Genomic DNA, 19,064 nt, shown 5'->3' with positions numbered 1-19,064 from the left:
TGACTCTGGGTGCAGGGGCTCACACCTGTAATCCCAGCACTTTGGGAGGCCAAGGTGGCAGGATCACTTGAGCTAAGGAGTTCGAGAGCAGCCTGGGCAATGTAGCAAGATCCCTGTCTGTATAAAAAAAAATTGTTATGGCCGGGCACTGTGGCTCATGCCTGTAATCCTAGCACTTTGGGAGGCTGAGGTGGGAGGATCACGAGGTCAGGAGTTTGAGACCAGCCTGACCAACATGATGAAACCCTGTTTCTATTTAAAAAAAAAAAAGAAAATTAAAAAAAAAAATTGTTTTAGGTGGGGGAGCAGGATGGAAGTCTTCGCTTTGTCACCCCAGGCTGGAGTGCAGTGGCGTGATCTTGGTTCACTGCAACCTCCATCTCTGGGGTTCAAGTGATTCTAATGCCTCAGCCTCTCAAGTAGCTGGAATTACAGTTATGTGCTGGCACGCCCAGCTACTGTTTTTTGTATTTTTAGTAGAGACGGGGTTTCACCATGTTGGCCAGGCTGGTCTCGAACTCCTGACCTCAGGTGATCCGCCCGGCTTGGCCTCCCAAAGTGCTGAGATTACAGGCATGAACCAATGCGCTGGGCCAGAAATTTTTTTGTTAAGATTTAAAGCCAGGTACAGTGGCTCATGCCTTTAATCTCTGCACTTCAGAAGGCCGAGACTGGTGGATCACCTTAGGTCAGGAGTTCAAGACCAGCCTGGCCAACATGATGAAACCCCATGTCTATTACAAATACAAAATACAAAATATTAGCTGGGCATGGTGTCCTGCACCTGTAATCCCAGCAACTCAGGAGGCTGAGGCAGGAGAATCACTTGAACCCAGGAGGTGGAGGTTGCAATGAGCTGAAATCGAGTCACTGCACTCCAGCCTGGGCAATAAGAGCAAAACTCCATCTCAAAAAAAAAAAAAAAAAGATTTAAAAGTTTAAAAAAAAACCTCTCAGGTGATTCTAATGTGCAGTCAGGCTGAGAGACCTACAGAGACCCTACAGGCTAAGGACCCTACAGTGCGAGGTAGGCCTCGCAGTCGGGCACAGATATCCAGACTCTGTTTAATGGACACCCTTCTTAGGCCCAGGGGTTATGCCCCACGAGCAGTGTGGGAGGAGGTGGCCCTGCAGCCCTTACTCACGTCCTGGTGCTGCTTCTCAGACAGTGCTGTGCGGAGAGAGTGCAGGGATGAGTCTCAGGACAGGGAGAGGGCTGAGGAGGAGGTGCCAACCCCCCAGGGGAGCAGGGCCTGCCTCACTCCCACTGTGGGCTCACTTATGAGGCCTGGGAAGGGCATGGAGGAAGGGCCGTACTTGGAAGCTTTGGGTGCATGTAGCCCTGAGCCCAGGGGTTACAGAAGTAGGGCTGGAGGAAGTCGATGTTGGCCTGGCCTGTCACAATCTGCTGGCCGAAGGCCCAGTTGTCCACAACCTTCACCACGAGGGGCAGTGCGTAAGCCTCCTCTGTTGGCATGAGCTGCAGCCCCGGGGAGACATGGGAAGCGTGAGACCCAGAGAAGAAGAGGGCTGCCCACCCCTGCCCCAAGTCCTCTTACCACTCTGAGGACTAGGACCGACTCAGGGAAGTTGGGGTTGGTCTGAAAGTCCCTGATGGGTTCTGTCTTCAGGGACTCTTCCCCGAATTCCACCAGGAGATGAGGGGAGCTCGCCTTCTTCATGTTCCGAAGGCCCCAGGCCAGGATCTGCCAGAACCAAGGAGGGCAGGAGAAGGGGCAGACAGGACCTCTGTAATAGGGTCCTGGCCAGAGAAGGAGGCTGAGGGGCAACAGCGTTACAGCAGGAGCCTGCTGGACCAGGGAATGGGGCTGCAGAGAAGCCAGCATCTGAGGATGCACGAGGCCTCCCCATCCCATGAGGGATTAGTGCTTGTCCTCTGGGACAAGATGCTGTCCCCCCACCCATGAGGGAGATGCCCTCTGGCCACTGGCTGTATCCTCCACTGACCCCGAAGCCTGCAGGCATTGCCCCTCCTCACCCGCTGCTTTGTCTGGCCTCACCAGTTCTCAGGCATAAGTTCTTGAGGCCGACTACCTCTGAGGCCCGCAGAAGTAGGAAGTACCTGGATTTCTTAAGGCCCTATGCCATCTAGCTCATTGAGGACCCCACAGCCATTCAGTGACCTGGCACCCTGCCTGGAAATAGCTGCACCCTGACTTGGGAGGGCCGCCTCAGGGCCCAAAGCGGGAACCAGCCAAGTTGCCTGATCCTGGGGAAGCCTCCAGTCCCCAGAGGCCTGACCACCTTGTACTCTTTGCCAAATTTGCGGCAGGGCACACAGGTTCTGAGTGAGGACCCCCCATGCTACTCTCAGAAGAGAGGTGAGAAACATCCTGGCATTTGGAGTCAGACAGGGCTGGGCCTAAACGGCCCTGTCACTTAGTCCCTGTATCACTGTGTGTGGAATGCATGTCTCTCGGAGCCTCCATGTCCTTCTCTGAAAAGTAGTTCCTACTGCTCAGGGGCAGCGTGAGTCCGAAATGCGATCACGCATGCTACAGTCCTTTGCCTACTCCTCACTGCAGAGGTTTGCAGTTAAATGATATACAGAGTTACAGCAGAGCCTCTTCATTTCTCTCCTGTCTCCTTCCACCTCCCAGGTAGTCTTTCTTCGGGTGCGAGCTTTGGATCCCGTAGTCAGGGAGGACCAGCAAAGCTGCATTGCACTCCAGACCCCTACCCCCACCTGCCCTGCCCACCGTTCCCATCCCACATCGCCAGCACCTCAATGGCCATCCTCTTTATCGTGGGCTGGATGTTCTTGGGGAGTGTGTATGCCCCATTCTTCCAGGGAACGCTTAAGATTGGCAGCTGCTTCTCTCTGAGCTTCTGGCAGAAGGGCAGGGAGCATGAGGTCCTCTGGGCTGGTCCTGCTGCCCTCACCTCCACCTCAAGCAGGTCCCTCAGAGGCCTCATCAAGAGCCCAGAACCCTGTGGGTGGGAGCTGGGAGGGGGACTTAGGGGAGAGGTTGGGCAGGCCAGCATCACCAAGCCCACAGTGCTGGATGCTGGGCCCCCTGGCATTTCCTGATGGGGTGGAGTTGGCCCCACTGGCTGGGGGTGGGTCAGGGAGGGGTGCTCAGCGCCACACTTCCCAGCCAGGCCCTCTCTCCGAATACCTCAGTCTCAAGGATCAGCTCACAGGATGCCAAGATCTCGCCCTCTTCCTTCCCCAACTCCTTTACAAGGGGGTGCCACCTCATGGGGGGCAGGATCCGGTCCTGGAGATCCAGCCAGACGACCGGGGGCCACATGCTCCGTCCCCACAAGCTCTCCTTGCCCTGGAGGGGGGAAGTTCACAAAGCACGGAAGCCAAGCTGGCAGGGCCCAGCTCCACCTGGGCTTCTCAAGGCAGGGGCGATAGCCGGCAGGTGAGTTTCCATGGTACTCTCTGCACCTCAGTCCTCATGGGAGCACTTTCCATACATTTTCCCTTAAAATAAATCCCCTGTCCCACTCTTTGAGGCAGGTACTCTTCTTCCTGCTCTGCCCAGTCTGCCTTACCCAGGAGTCGTGCTGCCACAGCTCCAGCACCACAAGTGGCGGGCTCTCTTTGGTGTCCTGTGGGTTTTCATACAGAAGGAGGTGCTGGAAGATGAGTGTCTGGGCCCATGTGGGGCCTGCAGAGCTTCTTAGGGTTTGGGTGCACTGGCTGTGGTTCAGGAAGACCACTCGAATGAAGGGCCCTGGAGGGGTAGGGGAGGAGAGCGCAGTGTCTTGAGCTGGGAAGAGGGGCTCTCCTCTCCTCTGCTGCTGCAGCCACTGGACCCAGCGGAGCCCAGGAGGGTCGGGCAGGGCAGCCACTGAGGCCCAGAGGGCAGAGGCCCCCTCAGAGTCAGCTGCAGAGCACCAGGCCAGGCATCATCTGGTCCCATCCATGAGTTCTGCGTGCCTCCCAGGGTTGAGACCTGGGCTTCACAGAGATGGAGGGCAAGGGCTCCTCTGGAGGAGTTCTAGGGATGAGGCCACCTATGGCTGCCTTTTTTTTTTTTAAATTTTAAAGACAGTCTTGCTCTTTTGCCCAGGCTGGAGGACAATGGCAAGATCTCAGCTCGCTGCAACTTCCAGCTTCCAGTCTCAAGCAATTCTGTCTCAGCCTCCTGGATTCCAGGTGCCCACCACCATGGCTGGCTAATTTTTGTATTTTTAGTAGAGATGGTGTCCAATGTTGGCCAGGCTGGTCTTGAACTCCTGACCTCATGATCCACCCGTCTTGGCCTTTCAAAGTGCTGGGATTATAGGCATGAACCACTGCCTGACCCTGTGGCTGCCCTTTTATGGCAGCAGCAAGTGGCCTGGCATCAGGGAGCATCACACGGCCCTCTCGATGTGGGTGGTCAAGCCCAAGGGACATGGCTCCCAGTGGACATCCTTGGAGGCCTGCTACCTGCTGTCTGCACTCCCTACAAACAACATTGACGACCAGGCTGGAGCACGTGGCTTGTCTCCTGAAACTTTTAATGGGACATCCTCACAGGACCGAGGACAGGCCCTCCTTCGCACAGGCCCTCTTGGCCCCTCCGCCTCTGTCCAAACATGAGTGGCACATGGTTCTCAAGCATGTCACCCTCTCTCTTGCCCTCACGCCCTACCAGTACTGACAGCCAAGCTCCTCCCTCTTCCATGCCCAGCTAAGTGGCCACCACTGGGATGGAGCCCTCTCAGCTCCCTCCTATTCCACAGCACTGTGGTCGCACCTCAAGAGCAGCCCTGTGTCTTTTCCCCAGACCAGGCCATGAGCTGCTTGGGAGAAGGGTCTACGTTTTTGTCACCCTTATCCCTGCCTCTGTATTTACACTGCTGAGCGGCTATGACACCAGACCCAGGGACCAGGCACAAGGCTGCCTGCCACCTACCTTGGAATGTCAGGATCTGGTTGGACACCAGGTTCCGGGCCTGGTAGATATAGCAGAAGAGCTGGTAGTAGTGGGGCTCTGGGGAAAGAGGAAGCATGCCTGTCACCTGCCCCAAGACCCTAGAAATTCCCTCTGACTGCCCCCACCCCTTCCCCATTTCTTGCCCTAGGGTTCTGGCCTGGGCCACTCAAGCAGACTCCCAAGTCAGTGCTTACTATTGAAGGTGCAGTAGATGAAGGGTATGTTGGGGGGCCGGGTGTCCTGCCTCAGGGGGTCCCTGAACTGTCTGTCCAGACGCAATGGCCATGTCTTGCTGTCCTCTTCCTTCCCAGCATATTTCACATCCATAGCCTGTACCCAGGACAGTCTCCCCTAAGGCTCTTGGGTGCTGCTCCTGTCTCCTCTAGCCCAAGCCCAGCCATCCTCCCTCACACCACCACCCTCGCAAGCTGGAGGAGCAGGGGCCCTTCCTCTGCAGTCAGCGCCTTAGGCAGCTCAGGCCCCGGCTTTTCTGGAAGGTGGCATTACAGGCAGGTGTTACCCAGCCTGTGAGGCTTTACCAAGGACCCCTCCAGGAGGAATATGGGCGCAATGCCCTTGTCCTTGTTGGGGGCCAGCCTGCGGCGCCAGCAGCGACGGCGGAACTTGCTCTGGGGCTGAGGGTTGAGGTGGAATGTGGAGCCGAAGGTGCCGTACTCCCAGCCCTCCTCTTCGCCCTTGGCCAGGCCCTGTGGTGGGGAGGAGAGCAGGGTCATGTTCCCGCAGCAGCCAAGGTGGCCCTGCCTTCAGTCCCAGCCAGGGCCCCTGCCTGTAGGCCCCTCACCAGCTTCAGGAAGGAGAGGGTCTCCTGCTCATGGCTCAGCTCCCCATGGTTCCGGAAGCGCACACGTGCCCAGCGCCGTCGGCGGCATGAGTGGTAGGTCTTCTCCACTGGGCTCCAGACCTGGCGCTGGCCCGAGGATGGGATCTCCATTCCATACTCCCAGCCTGCAGTTGGGGGACCATGGCCTTTGAGCCCCCGGGTGTCCACAGGTTGGGAGGCCTGGAGAGACCCGGCAGATGGGCCCTGGAGGGTTCACATCCAGGTCTCTCTGGCCCTGAGGTGTGGAAAGAAGGGTGTGGCTACACTGTCATCTGAGTGACTTGGGCCCAGCTGCCCATCTTACAAATGAGGCAGGCAAGGCTCAGAGAAGTCCTGTGACTCCGGCAAGGCCACACAGCCCATAAGCAGCAAAGCTTGCATCTTGAGCCCAGGCCTTGAGACTTACAGCCCATCATCACTCCCGCCCTGGAGCTGCTGTGGGTGAATTCAGCCGCCACATGACAGCCTTCTGTTCACCAGCATCTGCCACGCCTTGCTCTGGGCCAGGCTTCAGGATGCACTGAGGGCCTATGCTCTCTCAAAACTGGGGCCCATGTGTAGGGAAATGCTGGAGACCCAGCTCTGGAGGCCAGGGACTCCAGGAATTCAGTCCTATCCCACTGAGGGCTTGGCTGCTCTGATCCCACCCGGCTGGCTGCTGTGATTTTGAGGCCTTGGTCTCTCCCAATCCCAACCCTGACCAAATGACTGACCCTTACTGTCCACTGCATGGTTCAGCTCCACCGCCCAGTCCTTCTTAAAGTGCCAGCCTGGGGGGCACTTTACGTTCTCCCGGGCCTCCATGGGCTGTCCATTCTGCAGGTGGACAGACAGGGTGAGCAAGGGGCACATGAACCGGGAGGAGGTCACCCTCCCTCTTCCCACACCTGTGTCCGTGCCTGCTGTGGCCACAGCAGCCTCCCTCTCTGGGCCAGACTGTGCTTGCCACACCTCATTCTGGAAACCTGAGCCATCACTGAACATGCACCAAGGACCTGCCTTTCCCTGCTGGAAACTCCTCCTCCTCATTGAAAAGGGGAGACTAGCATGCTTTTGAGATCAGTTAAACCTACACTGCCCAATACAGTAGCCACCAGCCACCTGGGGCTACTCTAACTTAAATGAGTTAAAATTCAAAGTTTAGTTCCTTCATCTCACTAGTGCCTCATTTCAAGTGCTCAGTAGCCACATTTGCAGATACAGAACATTTCCATCATCACAGAGAGTCCTACTGGACAGTGCTGGATTAGCCTACCCCAAGCAGATTCTCTCCTTCGGGGTAAGCAACACCTTTGAAGGAGGCCTCGGAGGAACCATTGCCTCCCTTTTGTTTCTCAGTCTTATATATTTCTACAAACCCCTCACCCCATCAGTGCTGAAAGAGAGGGCCTGAGGAAACAAGACCCTCCCCATGACGGATTTCCAGCCACCCGTGGGATGGTATAGAGCTCAGACCATAGCTCGTTCCACTGGGACCCCCCAGCTTCCAAGGTGCTCTGCCTGGTGGCCTTGCTTGACCCCCAAGCCCTGAGGCAGCTTCAGCCCTGCTCACCACGTCTGTGTTTGGGATGGTGGCAGGCCCCCAGGTGCCTCTGGCATCGCGGACCTCGTTCTCATATACCTCCTCCAACACCTGGCTCTTGTTGATGTCTATGTCCAGGAGGAATCTGGGGGTAGCAAGACCCTAAGTTCCCAGCACACCTCCCTGAGCAACCCTTGGAGCTGTCCTCTGCTAGCCAGGCATTCCCATACCTGGCATCCCCACCTGGTCTGGGCAGGGCAGGGCCAGCAGGGCCTGGCGTGCAGGACAGGGTGGTGGGCAGGGCCCTTGGCCTGGTGCGCCTTGGCTGTCTGGCACCAGGCTCAGGGGCTGGGTATCCATCTTTCTGGGTTGCTGAAGACTGGCCCTCCCAGGTGAAGTGTCTCCTCCAGTGGGGCCTGCCCCCTCCAGCCTTACCTCCTCTGAGGGTCCACTGTCCAGCTGTCCTGCCAGTGCCATCCAAGGGGTGGCTGGAAATCGGTCATGGGGAGGGTCTTGTTCCCCATGACATCCGAGAAGTTGGGGCAGCGATATAGCCCCTGCTGCCCCCACTGGTCTTTATGCTTGGCTTGATTCTCATACTAGGGGAGGGAAGCTTGTCAGGGCTGCCGCCTCCTCCAGCACAATGTACAGCAACATGGGCATGCCCTGAGCCCCCTGACTCCGTGCTGCAGGGGCATCCTAAAAATGTGGTAGCCAGGCAAGAAAGGGCCACGTCCCCATTGCACAGGTGAAAGCACTGAGGCTCAGAGGTCAACCCTGCCCTGGTTACTCAGCTGGCAAAGTGGGGTGGACGCTGCATGTGTGGACAGAGACGTCTATGTAGGGCTTGGAGCACAGAGGTGGAGAGGGGCTGGGGTGAGGGGGAGGGAACAGGGACTGTGTGCTCAGCAGGTGGAGTGTGGATGAAAAGGCCCAGAGGTGGCTATGGTGGTCAAGTGGTGTAGAAAGGCCGGGATCCCCAGGGTCTGCAGTGATGAGAGAGCGGGCAACTGGCATCAAAGGCACCAGCCCAGTCCTCCAGTATCTGCTGAGCCACACAGGCCCTGCTCCCAGCCCCCTACCCTGAACCCCTCTCCGCCTCTGTGCCTCCAAGACCTACAGAGCTGGTTAGACATATTATGATGTATCCATCTACATGTGCAACTTAGACACTGCAAACATGTGTTTTAATTCAGTAAGTTAAAAAACCTGACACTCAAACCTTATTTCCCCTCTGCTGTCCACCTGGCTTCCTGAGCTACCTCCTCCCCCAGGAAGCCAAGGACATCTCTCCTCCTCTGGCTCTAGAGCAGTACCTGGCCACCACCTGCCCAGGTGATGCTTCTGCAGGCAGATGCCTCAGATCCTGTTCCTCTACCATTCTAAGCCTTCACCTCCTGGGACCCTGCTGGGCCTGCAGGGGTCCCAGGCTGCCCCACTGGTGATAGATGAGGCCCCTGCAAGTCAGAGCCTTGCTCACTTCACATGCTGTTGACGAACTGGGAGAAAGCTCTCAATAAAACTGCGTCAGGGAGAGGGGGACCCGGTCCTGAAGGCCACTCAGTCACCCCCTTTGTCACCACACATGTGTGGAGGATCAACAAGAGACCTGAGCTGGCAGTGTCCAAGATCGCTTTAGTCTCTTCCTCTTCTATCAGATTTGGTCAGGAATGTTTTTCTCCGTCTTCAGTGCAGGGCTACTGCAGCTTCACCCTCCCTCCTCAGGCCAAGTGCACTGCAGGGAGGCAGTCTCTTCCCTGCAAGGCCACCCCACCCCACCCCCACGTGCTGCCCTGGGCCCCTGCTCACCACTCACCATCTCGGCGTACACTGCTGTGTCACCCTGGCGGAGCAACTGCAGGTCCTTGCTGTCTGTGACATTGCCAAGCCACATGCAGACCCGGAGGTGGGCTGGGAGTACATCCTTCTGTCCTTCACCCTCTGGGTACTGAGCCAGAGGCCGATCGGTCCTACAGGGGCACTAAACACCCTGAACACCACCCTGACCACCCCTTCAGTGGGCCACACCTGCCCCTTTCCCCCGAGCCCTGGGAGTGGGGCCCTCACTGAGCTGAGTGCTAGAGCTATAAGTGAATGGCATGGAGTTCTGCCCTCGAGGGCATGGTGGCTCCACCCTGGAAGCTATGAAGCAGAGAGACTGGGAGTGCCTCACAGAGGGAGTGGTGGGGACGTTGATAATGGGACTGATGGACATTCCTTGTGTGCTTATTATGGGCTGGCATTGTGTGCTGGCATTGTGCCAGTTGCCCAGTGTGGCTTGTAGGCCAGAATCCTCACATCCCACCATGAGGAGGGCATCATAATTGCCAGGCCCATTCTACAGAGCAGCACACCAAGGCCTGGGCATGGTCAGGAGTTGGCCTGGGGCCACGCAGAGCCAGGATTCTTGTTTCAGGGGCTGTTGCAGGATGTGAAGGACTTTGGAGGGCATGGAAGGAGCCTTGCACATTGGTGGAGAGGCCAAAGGGCAGGTACACTTGGGGCTGGGGAAAGCCCAGAGTGTCCTTACTGTTGAGAGTGTGGGCCAGAGAGAATGCATGTAGGAACAGGGGCCTGGGGCCAGACCAGCAAGGTGGCACCTTCAAGAGGTAGTGGGGAGTCAGGGAGTCTCTGAGGAGGGAGGGAGCGGCCCCCACATCCCCCCTGGGAGGATTAGAAGCAGGGAGGCCACTGTCATGGCCGGTGGATCACAAGAGTGGTGGTCAGGCTGTTTAGGCTGGTGCCAAACCTTATAGACCATGACTGGAGATCACCCAGTCACGGTCCAGGGAAGAAATGATAAGGGGCTGGACCAAGTGGCGGCCATGAGGATGATGGAGGTGGTGGATTTGTTTCTTTTGTTTGTTTGTTTTTTTGAGATGGAGTCTTGCTCTGTCGCCCAGGCTGGAGCACAGTGTTGCAATCTCAGCTCACTGCAACCTCCGCCTCCCAGGTTCAAGCAATTCTCCTGCCTCAGCCTCCCATGTAGCTTGGATTACAGGCATGTGCTACCATGCCCGCCTAATTTTTTGTATTTTAGGAGAGATGAGGTTTCGCCATGTTGGCCAGGGTGGTCTTGAATTCCTGACCTCGGTGATCCACCCACCTCAGTCTCCCAAAGTGCTGGGATTACAGTTGTGAGCCACCACATCCAATGAGGAGGTGGATTTGGGGAATATTTACGAGGTACATGGACTTGGCATCAGCCCACATACTGTCAGCTGCAGACCCCTCTCTTCCCCTGGGGACTGTTTCAACCCGATTCCACGTGGTTAAGGGACTAGGGAGATAGGCCCCATGGGGACTGCCCTGCGAGTTTAGGACCTCCCCTGGGGGCATTTCTGGGCCCTGTCCTCCCCTGAGGACCCCGATTCCCACCTGTAGGAAAAGTGTCTGTATCTTCCCACAGAGCCTGCCGGAGTGCAGAGGCCCTGCTGGTGAGAAGAGGATGGAGTGGGCGGGCACCTGTGCATAGGCCACTCGCTGCTCTTTGGCCACCAGCCAGATCATCACATCAGGTAGGCCCATCTGGGGCTGCCAAGGTGGGAGATTATCAGGCCCTAGGTGGCTGGCTCCCATCCCTGCTCTGGGTCAGTGTGTGCGGCACTCACCTCAGGGAGCACAGCATTGAGGCGGTACAGCCAGTCCTCCACCGTGGCCACCATGTCCCTGGGCTTGGCTTGCTTGGCCTTTTGGGCCAGTTCCTGCAGGAGGAGACTGCGGAGCTGCCACCTCTTTCTGTCCAGACTGGTGGCTTTGGGCTGATCGGTCATGCAGGGCAGAGGGTGCCTGTGGCCGGGACAAGGTAGCAGGGGCTGGATCTCTCTATTGCCTCCCAGTGTCGCCATCCCTGTCCTGCCTTAGGCCAGTGTGTCCCTCCTGGCGTCAACATCCTGCCCTCATCCACTGCTGACCTGGCCCAGGAGCCCTTTCCACAGCTCCATAGGAAACCTGCTCGCTGTGCATCTGGCCCTGAGTTCTCATCCAGCCCTCTCCCACCCTTCCAGCCCCTGCAGGAAGATGGGGCTGTGAGGGCTTGTCTGCAGAAAGGGGACAGGCTGGCTTGGTAGGCGCCTCAGGCATGGGTCTGGGGCAGCAGGGACCATTCTGATGGGGCAGTCGAGGGGCCTGAATGGGAACAGAGAAGCAACTGTTGGGGTTTCTCGCTGGGGAGAGGTCTGAGCAGTGCTCTTCTTTGAGGAGGTGGCAGGGGGAGGTGTTCAGGACACTGCTTTGAGCCCCCAGGCCTGGATCCAGCTCAGCTCCAGGCCAGCACTCCAGGAGTGCCCCCACTCCTACTTGCAGTCCTCCGCCAGCTCCCTCAGCAGTTTCGCCCACTGGTGGAGCAGAGCTGGGTCCTTCGGATTCCGAATGGATTTCAGCGTGTCCAGGTTGACTTTCTGCCCAGCAGGAGAGAAACGGTAAGAGAGCCCCGCCTCAGCATGGAGCCCAGCTGGGCAGGCCACAGGGCTGATTGGCCCAAAATGTTTTCAGCCAGGACCTTGGGACCTTTGAGGGATAACCTGATGATATCAGTTCAAGGTTATCTGCAACCCTGAGGCTAGAAACCCCTGACACCTTTCCTGCTACCCAACAGAAGAAACAAGTGGCAAGAAGCCGGGATGGGGTAAGACTGGGAAGCAGTGCAGAGCCCTGACCTCCACATAGGCATGAGAAAGTCATGCTGGAGATGCCAGCCTCAGGTGGCTTCTGAGACCTACACTCCCAACAGGCACTTGAGACCGTTTGTGATCTCACTCCTTCCAGCTTCTATGGCCTTATCTTCACGTCACCTCCCCTGGCCCTGCGAACTTCAAAAACTAGTGCATTGCCACGGCTTTACACGTTATTCCCTTCTACCCCCACCCACCTCCTAATAAACTCTTATGCATTCTTCAAAACCCTGCTGATGTGTCATCTCTTTTGCGCACACCTCCTCTGACTATTCTCTCTTGCTCTCCTCTCCCCACCTTCTCTCTCTGACCCTCTAGCTCTTGGTACCTGTGTCTCCATCATAGCCCTAGTTGTACTGCATGGTCACTGCCTGCATGCCCAACTTCCCTAGGCAGTGAGGACAGGGGCTGTGTTTAATCATCTTTGTGTCTTCAGTGCCTAGCCCTGCTTCTGGCACGTTCTTCTCAACAGTGTAGAACGAATGCATGAATGAGCTGTGTGACCAGTTTCCTGCCACTGTAATGCAGTTTCCCAAGTCTCCCAGCCACACTGAACCCTTCCCTGCATAAGCTCCCACACCACTCACCAGGCGGTCCCGAGTGAAGTGGAGGAGGTTAAGGCAGTTCATTCGGAAGCTGATGTCCTCCCAGTTGGAGGTCACAGCCACGACAGGCTTCGTGTCATACCAGGGCACATAATGGTAGCTGTTCCCTGAGACACAGAGACAAACGGAGAGAGGGGGTGTCTGAGGGATTCTGGGAGGTCTCTTCTCACTGTGTCCCCTCCAAGGACCTCCCTGAACCACTTCACCCTCAAAGATGCGATCTGCTAACAATGCGAACTGGACCCCTCCAGCTGGGAGGCTGGGCTGGGGCCCAACTGAGGATGGGTGCTCTTTGACCCTTCATGGTCACATGGTCTTCCAGAGTCCCCAGTTTACAGTGGGAAAATCCAGGCTAGCAATGGGAAGCAGTTTCCCTGAGGTGACACAGCCAGGCAGTCATAATGCAGGCGCCTAGCTCCAGAGCCCTGGGTTCTGAATCTCAGGTGAGACGCCAGGGGTAGGGGCACAGGGCAGGCCTCTGGGTGGGATGGGGGAGGGGGAGCAAGTGTAGCTAGACGCCACTGATGGGTGCCACAGACTGGGTTCCCTCGCCATGTTCCTTATTGAAATGAGGGGGAAGTGAGACGAAACATAAAGGATTCTGAACCACACTGCTGCTGAGTCGGCCTTAGAGGCAGAAATCCACAGTAAATGAACATTTAATACGCAGAAAATCTGTGAGGCAAGCGAAAGCCAAAGCTGTTTTGTTCTCCAAATTTCTGGCAAGTTCTTGGAGAACTTGTGTTTTTCTTTGGCAACTACGAGACCATGGGGCAGAAGAGAAAGCCTAGGGCTGGTCAGGGTGGGCAGTCTAACAGGGACCCATGTGCTACAGGCTAGTTGTGTCCCCTGGAAAGGAGTACTCAAGTTCCAAACCCCAGGACCTTAGAACGTGGCCTTATTTGGAGAGGGAGTCTTTGCAGATGTAATGAATTAGGATGAGGTCATACTGGAGCAGGGTGGGCCCTTAATGACTCGTGTCCTTATACGAAGGGAGATGCAGTGAGGACGACACTGTGTGAGGAGGAGGGAGACACCATGTTGGGACGGAGGCAGAGACTGGCAGGACGCAGCTGCGAGCCCAGTAACACAAGGACCTCAGCAACTGCCAGAAGCCAGGAGGGAGCTGTGGCCAGATTTTCCCTCAGAGCCCTCGGCAGGGATCAACACTGACACTCTGACTTTGAACTTGTGGCCTCCAGACCTGTGAGAAAATTAGTTTCTGTTGTCTAAACCACCTGGTTTGTAGTACTTTGTTACAATAGTAATATACTATGCAGAGCAGGCGCTCCAGGCCCTAAGTCCTTGGGATTGGGGGTTAAGAACTGACCCATCACTCAGGAAGGGACAGTGGGGAAGCTTGGCTGTCTCCAGTGTGGCTCTCTGGGTGGAGGGGGAAGAAAATCTTCCCCAAAATTTGTAGCAAGTGGGGCCTCATGGACATTGGCATTCAGAGTTCATGTTATCTGTGTAGCCTGAAGAATGTACAACAGAAAATTTAATTTAAAGTGGTCTCAAGTGGTTTGTGACCAGCCTGGGTAACATAGTGAGACCCTGTCTCTAATTAGCCAAGCACAGTGACTCACACCTGTAGTCCTAGCTACTCAGGAAGCTGCGGTGGGCTTGAGCCCAGGAGTTTGAGGCTACGACGAGCCATGATCATGCCACTGCACTGCAGCTTGGGTGACAGAGTGAGACCCTGTCTCTACCAATCAATAAAATAAATGGTCATAAATAAATAAATGAATAAAAATAAAGTGGTCCCTGCTTGGCAGTGCCCCAGGAAACTGAAAGAAGCAAAGGCCAATCCTCTCTGGAGAATGAAACTTTAGCCGGACCTCAGAGAATGCCCACAAAGTTCCAAGAAAGTGAGCAGCTAAGAACCAGTGTACACACTCCTAACCCATCAACTCCACTCCTGGGTATACACCCAAGAGAGGGGCATATATAGCACCATTGAGACACATGGAGGAAAATGTTCATAGCAGCTCTCATTACAATAGCCAGAAGTTGGAAACAGCCAAAATCTCTCTCAAAAGATCTCTCGGCTGGGCACGATGGCTCACGCCTGTAATCCCAGCACTTTGGAAGGCCGAGGCGGGCGCATCATGAGGTCAGGAGTTCGAGACCAGCCTGGCCAATATGGTGAAACCCTGTCTCTACTACAAATACAAAAATTAGCCAGGCATGGTGGTGCATGCCTGTAATCCCAGCTACTCAGGAGGCTGAGGCAAGAGAATTGCTTGAACCCAGGAGGCAGAGATTGCAGTGAGCTGAGATGGCACCATTGTACTCCAGCCTGGGCAACAGAGTGAGACTCCATCTCCAAAAAAAAAAAGAATTAGCCAACATGGTGTGGGTGACTGTAATCCCAGCTACCTGGTAGGCTGAGGCAGGAGAATCGCTTGAACCTGGGAGGCATAGGTTGCAGTAAGCCAAGATTGCACCACTGCACTCTAGCCTGGGCCAAAGCAAGACTCATTCTAAAAAAATAAATAAATATAAATAAAGAAAGAAAGTCTCAAAAATCTCAGTAGCAGAAAGGATAAATACATTATAGTACGTTTACACAATAGAATAATACACAGCAGTTAGCGAATGAGCTATGACTATATTCTATGTCATCTAGATCTGTGAACACACTGCACAAATAGAATGGTGAGCAAAAGAAACCAGATACAAAAGAATACACACAATATGATTTTTTCTTTTCTTTTGAGATGGAGTCTCTCGTCATGCAGTCTGGAGTGCAGTGGTGCAATCTCGGCTCCCTGCAACCTCTACCTCCCCAGTTCAAGTAACTCTCCTTCCTCAGCCTTCTGAGTAGCTGGGATTACAGGCATGTGCTACCATGCCTGGCTAATTTTTGTATTTTTAGTAGAGACGGGGTTTTGCCATGTTGGCCAGGCTGGTCTCAAACTCCTGACCTCAGGTGACCCACCCACTTCAGCCTCCCTAAGTGCTAGGATTACAGGCGTGAGCCACCACATCCAGCCACGATATGATTTTTTATATAAAGCTTTTTTTTTGTTTTGGCTTTTGTTTTTTTTGTTTTTTTTTAAAGAGGCAGAGCATGGTGGCTCCTGCCTGTAATCCCAGTGCTTTGGGAGGCTGAGGCCAGGAGTTCAAGGCTGTAGTGAACTATGGTCATGCCATGGAGATAAGGAGTGGCTGCCTTGGTGGGGTGGGGTGGGCATAGGGGCTTCTGGAGTGCTGCTGCTCTGTGATCTGAATGCCATTACATGGACATGTTTGCTTTGTGATAATTCACTGAGCTTGACACTTTGGTTTGTGTACTTTTCCATAGGTATATTCTACTTGAATTGAAGTTTACTTAAGAAATTAAAAAATAGTGGGACAAAATTCCCAAAATCATGTAAAAAACATGTGTCAAAGATGGAAAATGCTAAGGAGAAAAGTGGGGAAGGGAAAAAGGGAGATGCTGAGTAATTTTAAATAGAATGGTCACCTAAGGACTGTCTACAGAGATCTACAAGAAATAATCTAGAATGCAGCCCAAAGAGAGGACAAGATGAAAAATATGGAAGAGATTTAAAAATATGAAGGACAGGCTAGGAGCAGCGGCTCACATCTGTAATCCCAGCACTTTGGAAGGCTGAGGCTGGCGGATCATGAGGTCAGGAGATCGAGCCCATCCTGGCCAACATGGGGAAACCCTGTCTCTACTGAAAATACAAAAATGAGCTGGGCATGGTGGCATGTGCTTGTAATCCCAGCTGCTCAGGAGGCTGAGGCAGAATTGCCTGGGAGTTGGAGGTTGCAGTGAGCCGAGATCATGCCACTGCATTCCAGCCTGGTGACAGAGCCAGAGTCCATCTCAAAAAAAAAAAAAAAAAATTGAAGGACAGAATGAGAAGGTCCACAAAGGACAGAGTGAGTTCCAGAAGGAGATATAGAGGAGAAGAGGCAATTTTCAAAGGGAAAATATAATTTTCCAGAATTTTCGGAAGACACCAGTTTCAGATCTTGGCCTTTGAGTGAAAGACTGGAATGATAAATAAGCAGAGATGCATGCCTGGGGCTCTTAGTGCGAGGATACACAACAGCAATTTTCCTCTCCTACTCTTGGAGGACTTACAAAAGCAACAAGGAGAAGGAAAATAACTCAATTTTCAGCAAAACAAGGAGACAAATATAATCTGCCGACTAAAAATACATGTAAGGACTGCCAAAAGCAACTGTGAAAGCCACCGAAGCTGAGGGGTGAAGCACAGCAGCAGCAGCCACCCGGGGACGTTACTAGCAAGACAGACAGCAGGAAGCACGCTGAGTAGGAGCGGATCTTAGAAACTGCCAGGAAAAATACACTCCCTGAAGGAGCGCAGGACACACATGAGGCAACGTGAGCCCGCAAACCTCAGAAAACAAGTAGAAGAAAAAACAACAACAACAGAGATGGGAAGGTAACACGAGTAGTCCACGGGAGGAGATTAGACCCTGCAGACGATTCTGGGGCATGGGAATAAGGATAGAATGGGTCAAAAACGGATCAGGGAGAAAATGACAGCTGTAGATAAAACTAAGGAGAATCACTCAACTATAAATGGAGCCTCTGATGTAGAAAATTAAACAATGGAACAGAATAAGTATTTTAACATGTAATCTAAGGAAACACATGAGGAAAGGATGGTCTTTTTAACAAATGGTGCTTGAACAACTGGATATCCACATGCAAATGAATTCAAAATGAATCACACAGATAAGTGTAAGAACTAAAACTGTAAAAAAATTTTTTTGAGACAGGGTCTCACTCTGCTGCCTACCCTGGAGTGCAGTGGTGTGATCATGGCTCACTATAACCTTGACCTCCAGGGCTCAAGTGATCCTCCTGCCTCAGCCTCCTCAGTAGCTGGATCTATAGATATGTGCCACCATGCCCCACTAATTTTTAAAAAAAATTTTGTAGGCCCTAGCCGTGTTGCCCAGGCTGGTCTCAAACTCCTGGGCTCAAGTGATTCACCTTAGTCTCCCAAAGTGTTGGGATTACAGGTGTGAGCCACCACAACCACCTAAAACTATAAAACTTAGAAGAAAAAATAGGAGAAAAATCTTCATGACCATGGGCTAACCAATGAGTTCTTATATAACATCATAAAAGAAAAAGTAAACTGGATTTTATCAAATTAAAAATGCTGACACTTCAAAAGACACAACTAAGAAAATAAAAAGACAAGCCACAGTCTATTTGCAAATCACATATCTGATAAAGGACTTGTATTCAGAATATATAGTGAATTCTTACAACTCAATAATAAGAGAAACAACGCAATTTTTTTTTTTTTGAGACAGAGTCTCCCTCTGTCGCCAGGCACTAGGCTGTAGTGCAGTGGCGCGATCTTGGCTCACTGCAACCTCTGCCTCCCGGGTTCAAGCAATTCTCCTGCCTCAGCCTCCCGAGTAGCTGGGACTACAGGCGTGACACCACGCCCATCTAATTTTTGTATGTTTTAGTAGAGAAGGGGTTTCACCATGTTGGCCAGGATGATCTTGACCTCTTGACGTTGTGATCTGCCCGCCTCAGCTTCCCAAAGTGCTGGGATTACAGGCATGAACCATGTCGCCTGGCCAGAGAAACAACCCAATTTAAAAACAGGTGACACATTTGAATAGACATGCCACTAAAGAAGATAAATGAATGGTTAATGAGCACATGAAAAGATGTGGCCAGGTAGGTGGCTCATGCCTGTAATCCCAGCACTTTGGGAGGTCAAGGTGGGCGGATTGCTTGAGCCCAGGAGTTCAAGAAGAGCCTGGACAACATGGAGAAACTTCATGTCTACTAAAAATACAAAAATTAGCCAGGTGTGGTGGTGTATGCCTGTAGTCCCAGCTACTTGGTAATCAGGTGGGAGGATCACATGAGCCCCGGAAGTGGAGGTTGCAGTGAACCGTGATCATAACACTGCACTCCAGCGTCAGCATCAGAGTGAGACCCTGTCTTAAGAAATAGAAAAAAAAAAATAGGCCAAGTGCGGTGGCTCACACCTGTAATCCCAGCACTGCGGGAGGCCAAGGTGGGTGGATTGCTTGAGCCCAGAAGTTTGAGACCAGCCTGGGCAACATGGTAAAATCCCATCTCTACTAAAAATACAAAAATTAGCTGGGCGTGGTGGCACATGCCTGTAGTCCCAGCTACTTGGTGAGGCTGAGGCAAGAGAATCACTTGAACCCAGGAGGCGGAGGTTGCAGTGAGCCAGGATTGTGCCGCTGCACTCTAGCCTGGGCCACAGGGTGAGACTCGGTCTCAAAAAGTAAATAAATTAATTAATTAAACAAAAAGAGAAAAGATGCTCAGTGTCATTACAGGAAATGAAAATTAAAACAACGATGAGCTACCACTGTGTGCCTGCTATAATAAAGAAAGACAGATAATAACAAACATTGATGAAGATGAGAAACTGAAATCATCTTACATTGCTGGGAGAATATAAAATGGTGTGGCCACTTTAGAAAAGCTTGGAAGTTTCTTAAAAAGCCATTCCACTTCTAAATATCCATCCAAGA

General features: G+C 53.4%; 1 protein-coding gene across 1 annotated transcript in view; it reads right to left on the bottom strand.

The window, feature by feature from the left end:
* The window catches only part of FER1L5 (fer-1 like family member 5), a 69,704-nt gene that overhangs the window by 7,816 nt on the left and 42,824 nt on the right, over window positions 1-19,064 (bottom strand). The window contains exons 22-39 of the mRNA XM_064371461.1: window positions 12,522-12,646; window positions 11,561-11,661; window positions 10,873-11,050; window positions 10,640-10,795; window positions 9,078-9,209; window positions 7,697-7,860; window positions 7,292-7,406; window positions 6,453-6,555; window positions 5,701-5,864; window positions 5,438-5,605; window positions 5,093-5,228; window positions 4,878-4,955; window positions 3,526-3,707; window positions 3,141-3,302; window positions 2,746-2,850; window positions 1,560-1,706; window positions 1,318-1,480; window positions 1,146-1,171 (exon numbers count right to left, since the gene is read on the bottom strand). Of these exons, the coding sequence (XP_064227531.1) occupies window positions 1,146-1,171; window positions 1,318-1,480; window positions 1,560-1,706; window positions 2,746-2,850; window positions 3,141-3,302; window positions 3,526-3,707; window positions 4,878-4,955; window positions 5,093-5,228; window positions 5,438-5,605; window positions 5,701-5,864; window positions 6,453-6,555; window positions 7,292-7,406; window positions 7,697-7,860; window positions 9,078-9,209; window positions 10,640-10,795; window positions 10,873-11,050; window positions 11,561-11,661; window positions 12,522-12,646 (2,405 nt within the window). The remainder of the gene's footprint in view (window positions 1-1,145; window positions 1,172-1,317; window positions 1,481-1,559; window positions 1,707-2,745; window positions 2,851-3,140; window positions 3,303-3,525; window positions 3,708-4,877; window positions 4,956-5,092; window positions 5,229-5,437; window positions 5,606-5,700; window positions 5,865-6,452; window positions 6,556-7,291; window positions 7,407-7,696; window positions 7,861-9,077; window positions 9,210-10,639; window positions 10,796-10,872; window positions 11,051-11,560; window positions 11,662-12,521; window positions 12,647-19,064) is intronic.

This window comes from Aotus nancymaae, unplaced genomic scaffold, assembly GCF_030222135.1.
Source record: "Aotus nancymaae isolate 86718 unplaced genomic scaffold, 86718_ANA_hifiasm-v0.15.2.pri h1tg000131l, whole genome shotgun sequence".
In the NCBI taxonomy this organism is placed as follows: domain Eukaryota; kingdom Metazoa; phylum Chordata; class Mammalia; order Primates; family Aotidae; genus Aotus; species Aotus nancymaae.
Note: the sequence above shows the minus strand (reverse complement) of the source record. Positions and strands in the feature narration are given on the sequence as shown.